Source organism: Microtus oregoni, unplaced genomic scaffold (genome assembly GCF_018167655.1).
Source record: "Microtus oregoni isolate MIOR12 unplaced genomic scaffold, Mior012 000027F_ref0000203, whole genome shotgun sequence".
Classification (NCBI taxonomy): domain Eukaryota; kingdom Metazoa; phylum Chordata; class Mammalia; order Rodentia; family Cricetidae; genus Microtus; species Microtus oregoni.
In genome coordinates, this window is record NW_024543086.1 from 33,724,095 (window position 1) to 33,737,581 (window position 13,487).

The 13,487-nt window shown below is 54.9% G+C and overlaps 1 protein-coding gene across 5 annotated transcripts in view; it reads left to right on the forward strand.

Moving 5' to 3' along the window:
* Pde2a (phosphodiesterase 2A) overlaps nucleotides 1-13,099 on the forward strand; it is an 87,770-nt gene extending 74,671 nt beyond the window's left edge. For 4 of the 5 annotated variants that reach the window (XM_041675958.1, XM_041675956.1, XM_041675960.1 and 1 more), the window contains 25 exons: nucleotides 2,092-2,151; nucleotides 2,700-2,841; nucleotides 3,078-3,130; nucleotides 3,317-3,391; nucleotides 3,480-3,521; nucleotides 3,980-4,048; nucleotides 4,273-4,403; nucleotides 5,043-5,154; nucleotides 5,635-5,674; nucleotides 5,762-5,825; nucleotides 6,151-6,223; nucleotides 6,325-6,502; nucleotides 6,706-6,818; nucleotides 7,566-7,643; nucleotides 7,757-7,879; nucleotides 8,311-8,381; nucleotides 8,862-8,984; nucleotides 9,279-9,366; nucleotides 9,529-9,576; nucleotides 10,458-10,532; nucleotides 10,662-10,761; nucleotides 10,969-11,081; nucleotides 11,368-11,406; nucleotides 11,552-11,658; nucleotides 11,863-13,099. In XM_041675958.1, coding sequence (XP_041531892.1) covers nucleotides 2,092-2,151; nucleotides 2,700-2,841; nucleotides 3,078-3,130; nucleotides 3,317-3,391; nucleotides 3,480-3,521; nucleotides 3,980-4,048; nucleotides 4,273-4,403; nucleotides 5,043-5,154; nucleotides 5,635-5,674; nucleotides 5,762-5,825; nucleotides 6,151-6,223; nucleotides 6,325-6,502; nucleotides 6,706-6,818; nucleotides 7,566-7,643; nucleotides 7,757-7,879; nucleotides 8,311-8,381; nucleotides 8,862-8,984; nucleotides 9,279-9,366; nucleotides 9,529-9,576; nucleotides 10,458-10,532; nucleotides 10,662-10,761; nucleotides 10,969-11,081; nucleotides 11,368-11,406; nucleotides 11,552-11,658; nucleotides 11,863-12,073 — 2,328 coding nt within the window. In that variant the 3' untranslated portion in view covers nucleotides 12,074-13,099. The remainder of the gene's footprint in view (nucleotides 1-2,091; nucleotides 2,152-2,699; nucleotides 2,842-3,077; nucleotides 3,131-3,316; nucleotides 3,392-3,479; nucleotides 3,522-3,979; nucleotides 4,049-4,272; nucleotides 4,404-5,042; nucleotides 5,155-5,634; nucleotides 5,675-5,761; nucleotides 5,826-6,150; nucleotides 6,224-6,324; nucleotides 6,503-6,705; nucleotides 6,819-7,565; nucleotides 7,644-7,756; nucleotides 7,880-8,310; nucleotides 8,382-8,861; nucleotides 8,985-9,278; nucleotides 9,367-9,528; nucleotides 9,577-10,457; nucleotides 10,533-10,661; nucleotides 10,762-10,968; nucleotides 11,082-11,367; nucleotides 11,407-11,551; nucleotides 11,659-11,862) is intronic. The other variant, XM_041675957.1, reaches the window with a different exon arrangement.
* Nucleotides 13,100-13,487: the final 388 nt, after the last annotated feature.

Consider the following 13,487-nt stretch of genomic DNA (forward strand, 5'->3'; position numbering starts at 1 on the left):
TTTCACAGTGAGCTCCAGACACCCACCTTAACATTAGCATTTACAAACGTAAATGCTACCACATGTCAGTGTGTTGGAGATTAACTGGCTTGTGTTAGGAGATGTTGGAAGTATGGGTGTGGGTGCAGATATGTGGATGGTGTGGGTAGTGGAGGTGCAGGTGTGTGGTGTGTGTGTGTGCGTGCGTGCGTATGTGTGTGTGTGTGTATTTCCACGGGAGAGTAAATGCAGGTATGTACGTGTGAAGGGGCTTTAGGTTCTTCCAGAGAGTACCTGTGTGTGTCTGAGCACATGCTGAGTGAGTAGGCTGAAGCAGCCCACAGTGCATGCTGGGATGAGGGAACATCACGGCTTCTTCTTTTCCCTCACCATTTTCAGACCCCCACCTCTGCGTCTGGGTGAAGGCCTTTGGAAAGCCAAGGAGCTGGTTTCCCCCCAGCTCTAGAGGGTTCCCAACTGCCCCTCTTCCTGAGAGATGGGTACAAGCAGAGGCAGCAAGAAGGATGCTGCCCTCCGTATACTAACCATAAAAAGCAAGCGTAATTACGTAAAACATATGCAGGCTGCCTCAGATGCCCTCAGGCTGTCCTGTAGGAAGGAGCCTCATTCCCAGCCTAAGCTTCAACACAGCCCTTGGCCCCTGGGCTCTCTTCCAGGTATCCCTAGCTCTATCTTGCTTCCTGACATTTACCCTTCATCCCATAGATGACGGGTGTCAGATGCTAAAGTTTGCCATGGCTCCCTAAATCCCAAGTTTAAGGCCCTCTGTAGCCCCTTGGACATTTCTGCTCCCCACCCCTGGGCCTCATCTCCCTACACACCTCCCACTTAGCACCTAACCTGAGGAGCCTCTGGTCTACAGTCCCCTCCCCTGTCTCCTCTCCCTCCTCTGAGGAGCCTCTGGTCTACAGTCCCCTCCCCTGTCTCCTCTCTCTCCTCTTCTGCTTGGACTTCCAATTTAGGAAGCCTCCCAGATCCCATCCCCTTTGAGATTCCTAGCCCAGGTTGTCTGTGTACCCCCAACTCCCTCGGGTATAAGGTCCCACACCCCCTTGCAAATGCACCCCAGCTAGACATGATTTCTCTTGGCCTTAACCTGAGCTTCCTGAGAACCTGCTGGTCCCCTCCTCTCCATCTGCTCCTGGCAGGGGACCCAGAGCAGAGGCAAGCAGGGACTGCTGGGGCAGGGGAAGCAGGATGAACCCCCCACGCGCAAACACTGTGGGAGTCCACAGGTGGCAACCGACTTTGAATAAGCAAAAGAAGTTGAGAAAGCAGGTGGGGAGCCTTGCTGGCAGGCCACAGTGGGTTCCTAGACCACCAACCCTCCTTCCCCTCCACACTTCCTCTTCAAACACCCAAGCAGGGTGGAGGAAGAGAGATTCCCAGAGCATGGAAGATGGCTGAAGGGAGCCCTGGTAACCGGCACAGGGGATAGGGGGAAGATGACAGGAGGCAGGAGAAGAATGAAAGGCATGAAAGCCGGGGGAGTGGATGGAGTGGTTCTAACTCTGCCATCTTCTGCTTGGTGACTTTGGATAAGTCCCTCACCCCTTCTGGGTCCTGGCTCATCTGCAAGGGGAAGAGTGCATCTTGTGGTGGTGCAGATCACATGTAGGCAGAAGGCACCCCATCAGCCCATTCATGTCAGCTACACCTCCCCTGGCAGAGGTCATGCTGGGCTCCTCTAGCCTGGATGTAAGGGCAGATCAAACCCCACCCAGAAAAAAGGATGGAGCCGGGAGGCTGAAGCCAGTTGCACAAAACCTTTAATCAGGGTCTGAGGTACTCCATATGAGGAAGATGGAGAAGGATCTAAGGCCCCCCTTCCTGACACTATACACCTGGCCTGTCCCCAGGAGGGGGACAAGAAGCATGGAAAGCGATGGGTCAGAAACAGAAAAGTCCCACCCTTTGCGCCTGCACTAGAAGTCTTCCTTGGGGAAAAAACTCCCAGAGTCTCCCTGGCCTGACATGGAGGTCGCAGACTGTGTTGGTAGAGACTAGTGTGTATTGGCCATGGGGGGGGGGGCACGCTAGCTAAGACAGGCTGGGGGAGGTCACAGCTTGTCCCTTCTCCCTCCCCGCCAGGTGCACTGTGGCCAGCTGAGTGACAGTGAGGAGTGGAACCTGCAGGCAGTGGAGAAGCATGTAAGTGGGGTAGGACCACGGTAACACGAAGCCTGCTGAAGGCCCTTATTAGAGCTAGTGGGAAGAGGACCTGGCTGGTTCCAGCGCTACCACCTTGAAGCTTTGGGACCTCGAGAAGTCATGCAGACTCTATAAGCCTCCATTTGCATCTGAAGATGGTGATAATGATAGCACCGACGTACCGAAGTTAGTGATGAGTCAGATACCTTGTGCATAACTCAGGCTCTTTTCTGCCTAAGATTTCAGACATCTGTGATCTTAATCAGGATGGTGTTAGACAGAAAAATTGGACCCTCTTTTGGAAGCCTTTATGAGCCAGGGGTGGAGACAACTATACTTTTCCATAGATGGAAGGAGGCTCCAGGGGCTGTGGGGACTCTCAGGAGGTTGAGGGGCCATGGCTTGAACTATTTTGGACCAGAACAGCAGTGGGCACTGGGCAGTGTGGGGCCCACAAAGGGAGCTGCTTGAGCAAGGGGGAGGAGTCACGTTGCGGCACCAGCAGCCAGGGTGGGACAAGGGTGTGATTAGCATTCTGCCTGCCACAGACTCTGGTGGCCCTGCGGAGGGTACAGACTTTGCAACAGCGCAGGCCTGAAGCTTTCCAGAACACCTCAGTGGATGCCTCTGAAGATCAAAAGGATGAGAAGGGATACAGCGACCATGACCGAAAGATTCTGCAACTGTGTGGTGAGGGCCAAACTTGGGCAGGTCTGTAGGACCTGACGGGGCTCATCCTGGATGGGAAGCAACAGGGAGTAGGAAGGGCCTGGGAAGTGAGCTGGACTACAAGGCAGCATCCAGATATCGCTTGGAAAGAGTGTGGGTCTTCTGGGTGGCCGGTGAGGCCTGAGGAGACACAGGGGAGGAGCATGGAGCAGCCGTCGGTAAGACAGCCCTCTCTGACATGAGCCCTGCCCTTGCAGGGGAACTCTATGACTTGGATGCCACGTCTCTGCAACTCAAAGTCCTTCAATATGTGAGTTCCTGAGCTTCCTCTCTCCCGCCCCATCTCTCTCCCTTGAACCTCTCATCTCAACTCAGATGGGGACATCCCATCCACTCTACTCTCCCAAAAGCCTGAAACCCCCCTGGGAGATAAGAGGCTATAGGGTGGCCCAGCACACTCAGCCCGGCTTGCCTGTCCCCCTCTGTCCCCTTTCAGCTGCAGCAAGAGACACAGGCGTCTCACTGCTGCCTCCTGCTCGTGTCAGAGGACAATCTGCAGTTTTCCTGCAAGGTGAGGGGCAGGTCCACCGTTTGCCTGGGTAACAACCTGTGTCTGCCTTTCCCCTCCATTAATCCTTCTCCATTACTGGCTCCCACAGGTCATTGGAGATAAAGTGCTAGGAGAAGAGATCAGCTTTCCCGTGAGTACCACCTCCGCCTTCTGCCTTGGAGCCTGCAGGGACTGTGAAGTCCTAGCGGGACTGGGAGCCGCTAGAATATCTTGGTGGGACTAGTCCAGGTCTTGAGGTCCTCTTAGAAGGCTTACAAAGCAGCACTGTATCTCATGGTCAATCTCGTACAGGGTAGGTGGAGTCTTACTTGGGATCAGCTCTCATCCGCTGGAGTATTTCTAGACACGAGTCCGTTATAATCTCTTTGGAGTCTACTCATCACTCTCTAGTTAGGGAAGATCTTCCGGTCCACCACTGGTTACTCTAGCCCTCCCTACTTCCCATCTTCCACTCCTCAAAGTTAACTCCATCCATTTTTTGAACTGTTCAAAGAGCTTGTTGAAACTTCCAGTCATGGAAGATAAGGATGGGCTGAGATCCCGGATACAGGGAAAGCTGGGTCAACTGGGTCTCTCTTCACTCTCCAGTTGACCATGGGACGCCTAGGCCACGTGGTGGAAGACAAGAAGTGCATCCAGTTGAAGGATCTAACTTCTGTAAGCCATGGCCATGCTGAGCCAGGGAAGAGGGAGGGGGAGCCCTTGCATAGTTTCCAGGGTCTTCAGAATGGGATAGCCTAAAAAACGGAAGAACAAGACCAAAAGACTTCGTGGCATTCCCATACTCACGCGATAGCAGGTTGCAGAACGTGGTGGAGAGCTGGGGAAGGAAGTCCACTGCCCCCTCCTCTGCCTTGCTCACCATCCCTGTATCTCTGCAGGATGATGTGCAGCAGCTACAAAACATGCTGGGCTGTGAGCTGCAGGCTATGCTGTGTGTCCCTGTCATCAGCCGGGCCACTGACCAGGTGGTGGCTCTGGCTTGCGCCTTCAACAAGCTTGGAGGAGACTTGTGAGTTTGGGGATGCAGGGTGTCAATAAGGAATTGGAACTGAGAGGCACGTGAGAAGGGGCTAGGCGGAGGCGCTCCCCAGCGGTGGTGAGCCTCAGTTTGTTAGTGCATGATGCTGACTCCCCATCATCCTTCTTGCTTTTGCCACCACCTCTCCATCAGGTTGTGGGGGTGGATGGGTGGGTGGGGGCATTGCAGAAGAGCAGGAGGACAGCCAGCTCTGGTCTTGGCAAGTCTCTAGTCTGAGGGAGGAGACTAGCCTTGGTCTGAGTGACTCCAATCAGAGAAGGGAGATATGGCTTCGGTTTCCCTGGATGTGGTGGCGTGGTGGTAACTTCAGCTTCTAAGGAGTCTGAAGTGGGGGCAGGGGATCACTTGAGGCCAGCAGTTCTGGGATAGCTACAACCCTGCCTCAAACAAACAGAAACAAAGCAGTAGCCTCAGGAGGAACCCACATTTTGGTCTGAGGACAAGTAGAAGTTTCCCTGGAGAGAGCACTCAGCCTAAAGGGCAAGGGAGTGCAGCTGTCCTTGGTGTGAGAGAGTTCCGTTAGCTGGTAGATATGGCTTCCTGCCAGCAAGGAGGAAAGGAGACAGCCCATCTTCCCTCCCATCTCCGGTGAACCCCCACTTCCTCCAGGTTCACAGACCAGGATGAACATGTGATCCAACACTGCTTCCACTACACAGGCACGGTGCTCACCAGCACCTTGGCCTTCCAGAAGGAACAGAAGCTGAAGTGTGAGTGCCAGGTGAGTGTCTGCCTTGAGCTTTTCCCGGGGACTAGCTCCAATCCCAGAAGGCTGTCCACAAGAGCGAATGTGTGCCTGTGTTATCTGGGCTAATGGCAGCACTGCCCTGGTAACACAGGTAACACTAGATAACCTAGTGTGACCTGAAAGTCTCTTAAAGAGGGAGGTCAGTGGGTCCCTGGGCTCTAGGCATTGTCTGTGATTGCCCTCTAGTGTCTAACGTTGGCACTACCACAACATCTGGGCAGCAGGAGGCAAAGGAGGTTGGACGTCTGAGCTCCAGGGGCTTCCTGATCATCATCACTCGCTATTCCTCTACTCTTTCACTTAGTAGCGAAAGGTTTTCATTAGCACCTCAGTCTCCAGCCTATTCTAGGCGCCCTGGGGAAGGAATGAGGACAGCCCGGGGCCATTGGCAGCAGGGGATTGGTTAGGGTGAGCCCTGACCCAACACTGTGGTCTTCACTTCCCTCTCCTCAGGCTCTTCTCCAAGTGGCGAAGAACCTCTTCACTCACCTGGGTGAGTGCCTCGCTGTCTGGGGAGGGGACGTGGAGGGCTTGCCTGGCATTCCTTAGGTCTCACGTGCATCTCCTTCCCCTCCTCTAGATGACGTCTCTGTCCTGCTCCAGGAGATCATCACCGAGGCCAGAAACCTCAGCAACGCGGAGATGTGAGCAGAAGTGGGCTGGGGAGGAAGACAGGCCTCAGTCCTCACCACCTCTGCCCTGCCCCTGCCTCCTTGTCTGGCACTTCCTTCTGATGGACCCTTATTTCAGCCAGGGCAGTGCTAGCTTTGTTTGCCATGGGTTTCAGTGACACACACACAGTAGGGACTAAAAACGATACAATACAAAATAAACAAAAAGCATACAGAGGAATGCGTGCAAATGGCCGGCCTCGAGAGGAGTATGTCAGGTCAGGACACTCCTCCAGGGCCTCAGAAATGGCTTCCTTAGTCATGCGTGATTGGAGGGGCCAACCACTTCTCTCCACAGCTGCTCGGTGTTCCTGCTGGATCAGAATGAGCTGGTGGCCAAAGTGTTCGATGGCGGCGTGGTGGACGATGAGGTGAGGAACTATGGACGCAAGGGCCCTGGGAAACAAGCCATATCTGAAGGTTGTCTATAGCCAGGCCAACTCTGCTTTCTACTCCATCCCTGTCTGGGCAGAGTTATGAGATCCGCATCCCGGCGGACCAGGGCATCGCGGGCCACGTGGCGACCACGGGCCAGATCCTGAACATCCCCGACGCTTACGCCCATCCACTTTTCTATCGCGGCGTAGACGACAGCACTGGCTTCCGCACACGCAACATCCTCTGCTTCCCTATCAAAAACGAGAACCAGGGTGAGGACGCCTGGCCGCCGGGGGCAGGACCTGGAGGGGCGGGGCGGGGCCAGGGCGGGGCACAGTAAAAGGCGGTCTTAGTTTCTGCGATTCTTTAGGATTGGGGTTGCCCGGGCTTAAACCATTACTTCCAGAGGAGTTAGGAAAAATCAGGTCTCACTGGACCCCTTCCCCTGCGGTTCCTATCTTCTTTCTCTTCCCAGAGGTCATTGGTGTGGCTGAACTAGTGAACAAGATCAATGGGCCATGGTTCAGCAAGTTTGACGAGGACCTGGCCACAGCCTTCTCCATCTACTGCGGCATCAGCATCGCTCACGTGAGGGAGCGCGGCTAGGGCGGGGAGGGTGGCCTTCGACTCCCCACTCTTTGCTCTGGCCTATCCGTCCACACACAGCATGAAAGCTTTGGGTATACTGTTTTCAGCCCTGCCCACCCAGCTTCTGAGAAAAAAAAAAAGACCAAACCAGCAAACAAAACGCCTAGATCTGCTGGGCTGGTGGTATGGGCCTGTAATCTTGGAACCTGAGAGGGAATAGCAGGAGGATCAGGAGTTAATTGAAGGCCAGCCTGGGCTACATGAGATAACAACAACAACAACAAAACCCAAATACACACATACAAAATCCTATTGCTAGAACGCCACCTCTTCTCCAGCAATTCCAGCCCAATGCATTAGTCAGTGTCTTTTTGTTTTTTTGGCAAATATTGGATCTTTCTGCCCTGGCTTTTTGGCAGCGTTTGCCTGAAAGTCCAGCCCAGGTTCCCGAGTCAGTTTCTTCTGATCTTCTGCTCCAGGGGCTACCAGGTTCCGTCATTGAAGTCTGGGTCAGGCTCAGCAGACAGCATGCTCTCAGTGCCTCAGTGGTTAAGAGAATGGGGAAGGGCCAGTTTGAGCGCTGAGATGAGCGTGGGGGTGGAGCCTGAAGACTGAGCTCTTGCTAATGTCCACGCTGGGCCTCCAATGGGACTGGAGGGAGGGCTTCTGCCATCGTACCCCTTTCTGGGCATTCTGAGGGTGTCATGGCCTCCAACTCAGCCCCATCGTTTCCACTTTCTCCCCCAGTCTCTTCTATACAAAAAGGTGAACGAGGCGCAGTACCGCAGCCACCTGGCCAATGAGATGATGATGTACCATATGAAGGTGAAGCTTGCGTGGAACGTCTATCCTTCCCTGTCTTCCGGACTCCTCTGCCCCCGTCTGTGTGGGGATTTGATGGAGAGGCCATCAGCTGATGCCTGGCTTGTCTGCACTAGGTTTCTGACGACGAGTATACCAAACTTCTCCATGATGGGATCCAACCTGTGGCTGCCATTGACTCCAACTTTGCCAACTTCACCTACACTCCTCGCTCTCTGCCTGAAGATGATACTTCTATGGTGAGCTGGCCCTTCTCAGTTGGGGGTTGAGCGTGGGAAGTATAGATGTCAGTTAGATGTGCATCAGAACTTCTGGGCGAGGCAGAAACACCAAACAGGGCTATGGGCTCCTTCAGAGATAGGCTGGGGGTGCTTCTCAGGACCATGGGCTGACTAGGGGACAGCAATGATCTGGATAGTGGCCCAAAGCTGCCCCAGGTGTGTGGCCTTGAGGCTTGCAACCCTGTCCCTGATCTAAGCATGTGTGTGAGCTTGCTTCCAAGAAGTCTTAGCTTCCAAAGCCCTCAAATTTTGGATAGTTCACAGCTTGACATATGACTTGAATTGTCTTTTAGTTTAGGGTTAGAATTTCAAGACTCTAACTGTTTATTGTTAGAATTCAAGGGAGGTCGATAGTGCGGTCCCTCTGACATCCCCTCCTGTGCTTACAGGCCATCCTGAGCATGCTGCAAGACATGAACTTCATCAACAACTACAAAATTGACTGCCCAACTCTGGCCCGGTATGTTCCCAGCACTGCCCTAGGAGCAGAGCCTCCGTCTCCAGCTCAGATTGCTTCCGTCTTGCGTCCATTGCCCCAAGCATTCTTGGGAGGGATCTTTTATTTTTTATTTTTTTTTTTTTTAGTTTTTATTTGATGTGCATTGGTATTGATGTATGTGTATGTGAAGGTGTCAGATCTTGGAGTTACAAACAGTTGTGAGCTGCTATGTGGGTGCTAGGGATTGAACTCGGGTCCTCTTGGAGAACAGCCAGTTCTCCGAACCACTGAGCCATCTCTCCAGGTCCCAGGGAGGGAATCTTGTAAAGATGCCTGGAAGAGGACTGCGTTTGTTGGGATGGGGAAGGATCTGTGATTGAGAAGCCGTTGTCAGACACTGGATCATGCAGAAAGAGAGGCAAGAGAATGTAATGGGCAGAGTCTGGAGGGCTTCCCGAAGGAGGCGAGGCTGAGGTTCCTCTGCTGCCTCGGCTCCCCCAGGTTCTGCTTGATGGTGAAGAAAGGCTACCGGGATCCACCCTACCACAACTGGATGCACGCCTTCTCTGTCTCTCACTTCTGCTACCTGCTCTACAAGAACCTGGAGCTTTCCAGCTACCTCGAGTAAGTGGCTGCCCTTTCCACACCTGCCAGCCATGAAACCTAGCTGGGTTTCAGGTCCTCTACTCGTCCTGTCCTCTTTGCTTAGCAGGGCACGCCATAGAGCCCCACCTTCCGCAAGGGGGATGCTCAGTCTCAGAGAAAGATGGACCTGATTCCCCCAGGCCTGGGGCACTCTGAAGGAGAGCCATGGAAGCTCCCAACTAGGTGGCCCCTGGGCTTCTCATCCAGCTGTCTTCTCTGAAGTGCCCAGGAGGAAGCTCAGGGTGACATTTCTCTTTTCTGCTTACCCCTCAGGGACATTGAGATCTTCGCCTTGTTTATTTCCTGTATGTGTCATGACCTGGACCACAGAGGCACAAACAACTCCTTCCAGGTGGCCTCGGTGAGAGCCTGCCCTCCTCACAATGGGGACCCTCTGCCTTGCCCTTCTTAGCCTGGGGTGAAGTGGCAGTGAGACCCCCAGCTGGGATGGGAGGAGGGAGCAGTCACCTCAGTGGGAGGTGCAGATGGGAGGGGTAACCCGAACCTTCCTGGACTGTTGCAGAAATCTGTGCTGGCTGCACTCTACAGCTCGGAGGGCTCTGTCATGGAGGTAAATTGCCGTCCTGCCCAGGCCCCTGTCCTGAACCCCTAAAGGCCAGCAACTTTCAAGCTAGACAGTTGTCAAGCCATGCTCTCCAGCTAGCTACGGGAGTTGTGCCTTGTGGGCCTCATTTTCCCCAAACAGGTACAGGGTGGAGCTGTGACTAGGGACACTGGGTCAGCCTGAGCCAGGCTTATAAGGACAGTGGGAACAGAGACGCCCCCCCCCCCCCAAAAAAAACCTGCCGGTCCCTTCAGGCCTGGGTCAGCGCCAGTCCTGGAGCTGGTTTGCTCTCGGGGACCTCCTGAGTCAGGAACAAGATCCCCCTGTGTAGGGACCACATTTCCAAGGTCACCTTGCCCCAGGCTGTCTCCCATTGCACCCCCCATTTGCACCCTAAGAGATAAATGGTGTGCTCACTGTCTCCCAGGAGGCCCCGTGGCAGCCCTGGTTCTACCCTCTGTCCCCTGGGAAGAGCCTGCTCCTCCTCCAAATGACAGCCCTTCACTCTCAGGAGACAGGGCCCTGACCTCGCCTCCTCACTGCGTCCCCGTGTCAGCAAGCAAATATTTTCTGCATGAATTAGTGTCCAGGCCATCAGGGGATCATTTCAGAATTTCCTTCCAGCCTTTGAGGTCCTCTGAGCATACCTTATCAGGCCCCTTCATGTGGTAGCTGTGGGCTCTGAGTCATGGAGTTGGCCAGGGACTTGCCTGAAGCCACAGAGGGTTCCAGTAAGCTTCTCACAAAGGGAATGGAGACCCTCACACTCCTTTCTGCTTGCTCCACTGAGCTCGGGGTCCAGGCCCTGCTGGGCTTTCCTGCCTCTCTGGGAGCCTCTGGTGAGGGATATTTTGATCCAGAGGGGCCTGTCTCTTATCTCCCCACAGAGGCATCACTTTGCTCAGGCCATTGCCATCCTCAACACCCATGGCTGCAATATCTTTGACCACTTCTCTCGGAAGGTGATGGGGTTGTGTGGGGTTTGCTTGGTGGGAGCTGGGGACTGGCTCGGCAGAAGGAGCAGGTCTGCCTTGGAGTGGATGGGATGTGTGCGGCAGGGACCGTGATGCCCCTTCCCTGACCCTCTCCAGGACTACCAGCGCATGCTGGACCTCATGAGGGACATCATCTTGGCCACAGACCTGGCACACCACCTCCGCATCTTCAAGGACCTGCAGAAGATGGCTGAAGGTGCCACACCTCACCACTGGGGAGGAATGGGTGGTTTGGCACCAACATCTGCCATGGTTCTGGTGTCCGCCCAGGCAGACCCAGGACTGGCCTCCCAGATTCCACCCGTGTGCTTTGTGCCCCACTGTGGGACAGGCTGTGGGGCCCTTGTTCTCAGAAGGGACAGGAGCCTGGGCCTTCTCCTTGACTCCATTGTCCCTTCACCAGTGGGCTATGACCGAACAAATAAACAGCACCACAGGCTTCTGCTCTGCCTCCTCATGACCTCCTGTGATCTCTCTGACCAGACGAAGGGCTGGAAGACCACCAGAAAGATTGCGGTAAGAGCTGGCTATCCAACCTGAGCAAGTACAGGTTGTATTTTGGGGACTCAGAAATACAGACCACCTCAGGGCCACCGATGAAATAACCCAGAGATGGGCACCAGCTTCTCCAAGGCCACACCGTAAATGAGTGGGAAGCGGGCAGAGCCCGGGCCCCGCACTCTGTTGTCAAGCTAGTGAGGCAGGCCCTGGGTGGGGCTGAGACACTCAGCTTGTCACCCTGGGAGTAGGCTTAGCTGGACAGATCCCACTCGCAGGAAATGATGACGGTAATGTCTTCCAGGAGCTGATCTACAAAGAGTTCTTCTCCCAGGGAGACTTGGTACGCGTCAGGTGACCTCAGGATGCCCAGGGTGGTGGTGTGCGGGGAGGTGGGGTATTCCTGGCACGAGGCTGGGAGGATTTGGGTTAGCTGGTCCCACCTGGTACCTGATGGAGGGGCAGGCCTGATGATCTGGTGTCTGCAGGAGAAGGCCATGGGCAACAGACCAATGGAGATGATGGACCGGGAGAAGGCCTACATCCCTGAGCTGCAAATCAGCTTCATGGAGCATATCGCCATGCCCATCTACAAGTGAGCTTGTGGGCACTGCTGGGACCCTGTGGAGAGAGGGCAGGGCAGTGGGTGTATCTACCTCCGGGTTAACAAGAGGCCCTGCAGCCTTATCCCCAGACCCTAGCAGATGGGGTCTTCATGCTGTACCAGTCCCTGGGCTTGGCATGGAAATGCCATGTCTGCTGTTTTCTGACCTCTAACCTCCATCCCCTGCACCCCCAGGCTGTTACAGGACCTGTTCCCCAAGGCGGCAGAGCTGTATGAACGCGTGGCCTCCAACCGTGAGCACTGGACCAAGGTGTCTCACAAGTTCACCATCCGAGGTCTCCCGAGCAACAACTCGCTGGATTTCCTGGACGAGGAGTATGAGGTGCCCGACCTGGACGGCACCAGGGCTCCTGTCAATGGCTGCTGCAGCCTTGAGGCGGAATGACCCCCTCTGGGGGCATGCCCTGCCCAGCCCTCCTTCCGTAGCTCTCTTCCAGTCTGTCCGATGCATTGGGAACCAGAGCCGTGGGTCCTGGGTTCTAGGCCAGGATGTCCCACGTGACCCGGTCCAAGCTACCCTTCCCAGGCCTCGGCGTTCTCGTCTGTAGAAGGGAAGCAGGGTTCCCATTCTCAGGCTTGCCTATTTGTTCTTCAAGAGCACAGTGGTGACCAGTGGCAGTGGGCTGCGTTCTGCACCTCTGGCCATACCTGCCCAGTCCTGCTCAAGCCGCTCTCTCTGAGTAGAGTCACGGTTCCTTCTGTGACCCCTTTAGAGCCCTACTAGGTCAATAGCCTTGTTTTCCTGAGGGAATCCCCGTTCCCTGGGGACGCCAAGATCCTCGTGGAAGAAATTGCTGAGTTAGCAGAGGACATAAAACAGTCACCAACTAGAAATAGCCATAGGATAAAGTATCCTGAGGACCTCTGTGCTTCTGGTAGGGTTGGGACCTGGGAGGAAGCTGACAGCCAGGTAGCTCAAGAAGTGCTCTAGTAAAAAGGACAGGAATGATGGGCAGGAAGGATCCTCAAGCTGGGATACAGCCCCGTATGTGTCCTTCAGGTGGTGTGGCCTGAAGCCAGTTCCTCTCCCTAGCTAGGCAAGACCGGATTGTTAGACAGTCTGCTCTCTCTTTAGATCAAAGTCTCCATTGTGCTGTGGAGTCCCTGAGTGTCTGTGGCAGGCTCTGCCACCCTAAGGCACAGAAGGCTGAACCTTTCTTTTCCTCTGAGTGTGTCCCCTTGGCCTGAGCCCCTCTCCCATTCCTGCCATCAGGGAGGGGCCTGGCCTCACCCCGCAGGGCTTCTCTTCTATTCCGTTCTGTGTATTGTGGGTGGGGGAGGGGCCGCCTGCCTTACCTACTCTGAGTTGCCTTTAGAGAGAGACGCATCTTTTCTAGGACTCTGTGCACCTGTTGTATGTGGTCCCGTGGGCTGAGTGCTTTGTACATGAGAATAAATCTATTTCTTTCTACCAACCCTCCCCCAGGAGGCTGCTGTGAACTCTGTCTGTGCATTAGGAGGAGGGGAAACAGCTGGCACAGGCGAGCACCCTAGAATCTCTGACTCCTCTAGCCCTGGTGCCTAATCACTTTCCTGGGACACCACTGTCCTGGAGGAGGTAATTCCTGGGCCATGAGGGCTACGGGTGGTTGGCCCCAGAGGCTCAGCTGTGAAACAGTGCACCGGTTGGCAGACCATGGCCTGGAGAGGAAGACCAAGAGTCTACCACAGAAGCTGCTTGGAGGAGGTGACCTGTGGTTCTTTCTACACCTCTGCATGCTGGCTTGCCCTGGTCATGATGCCCATAGAGCCAGCACCTGGACCTCAGAGCCTCTCTTTGCCTGCAGGGTTGTCTGGGT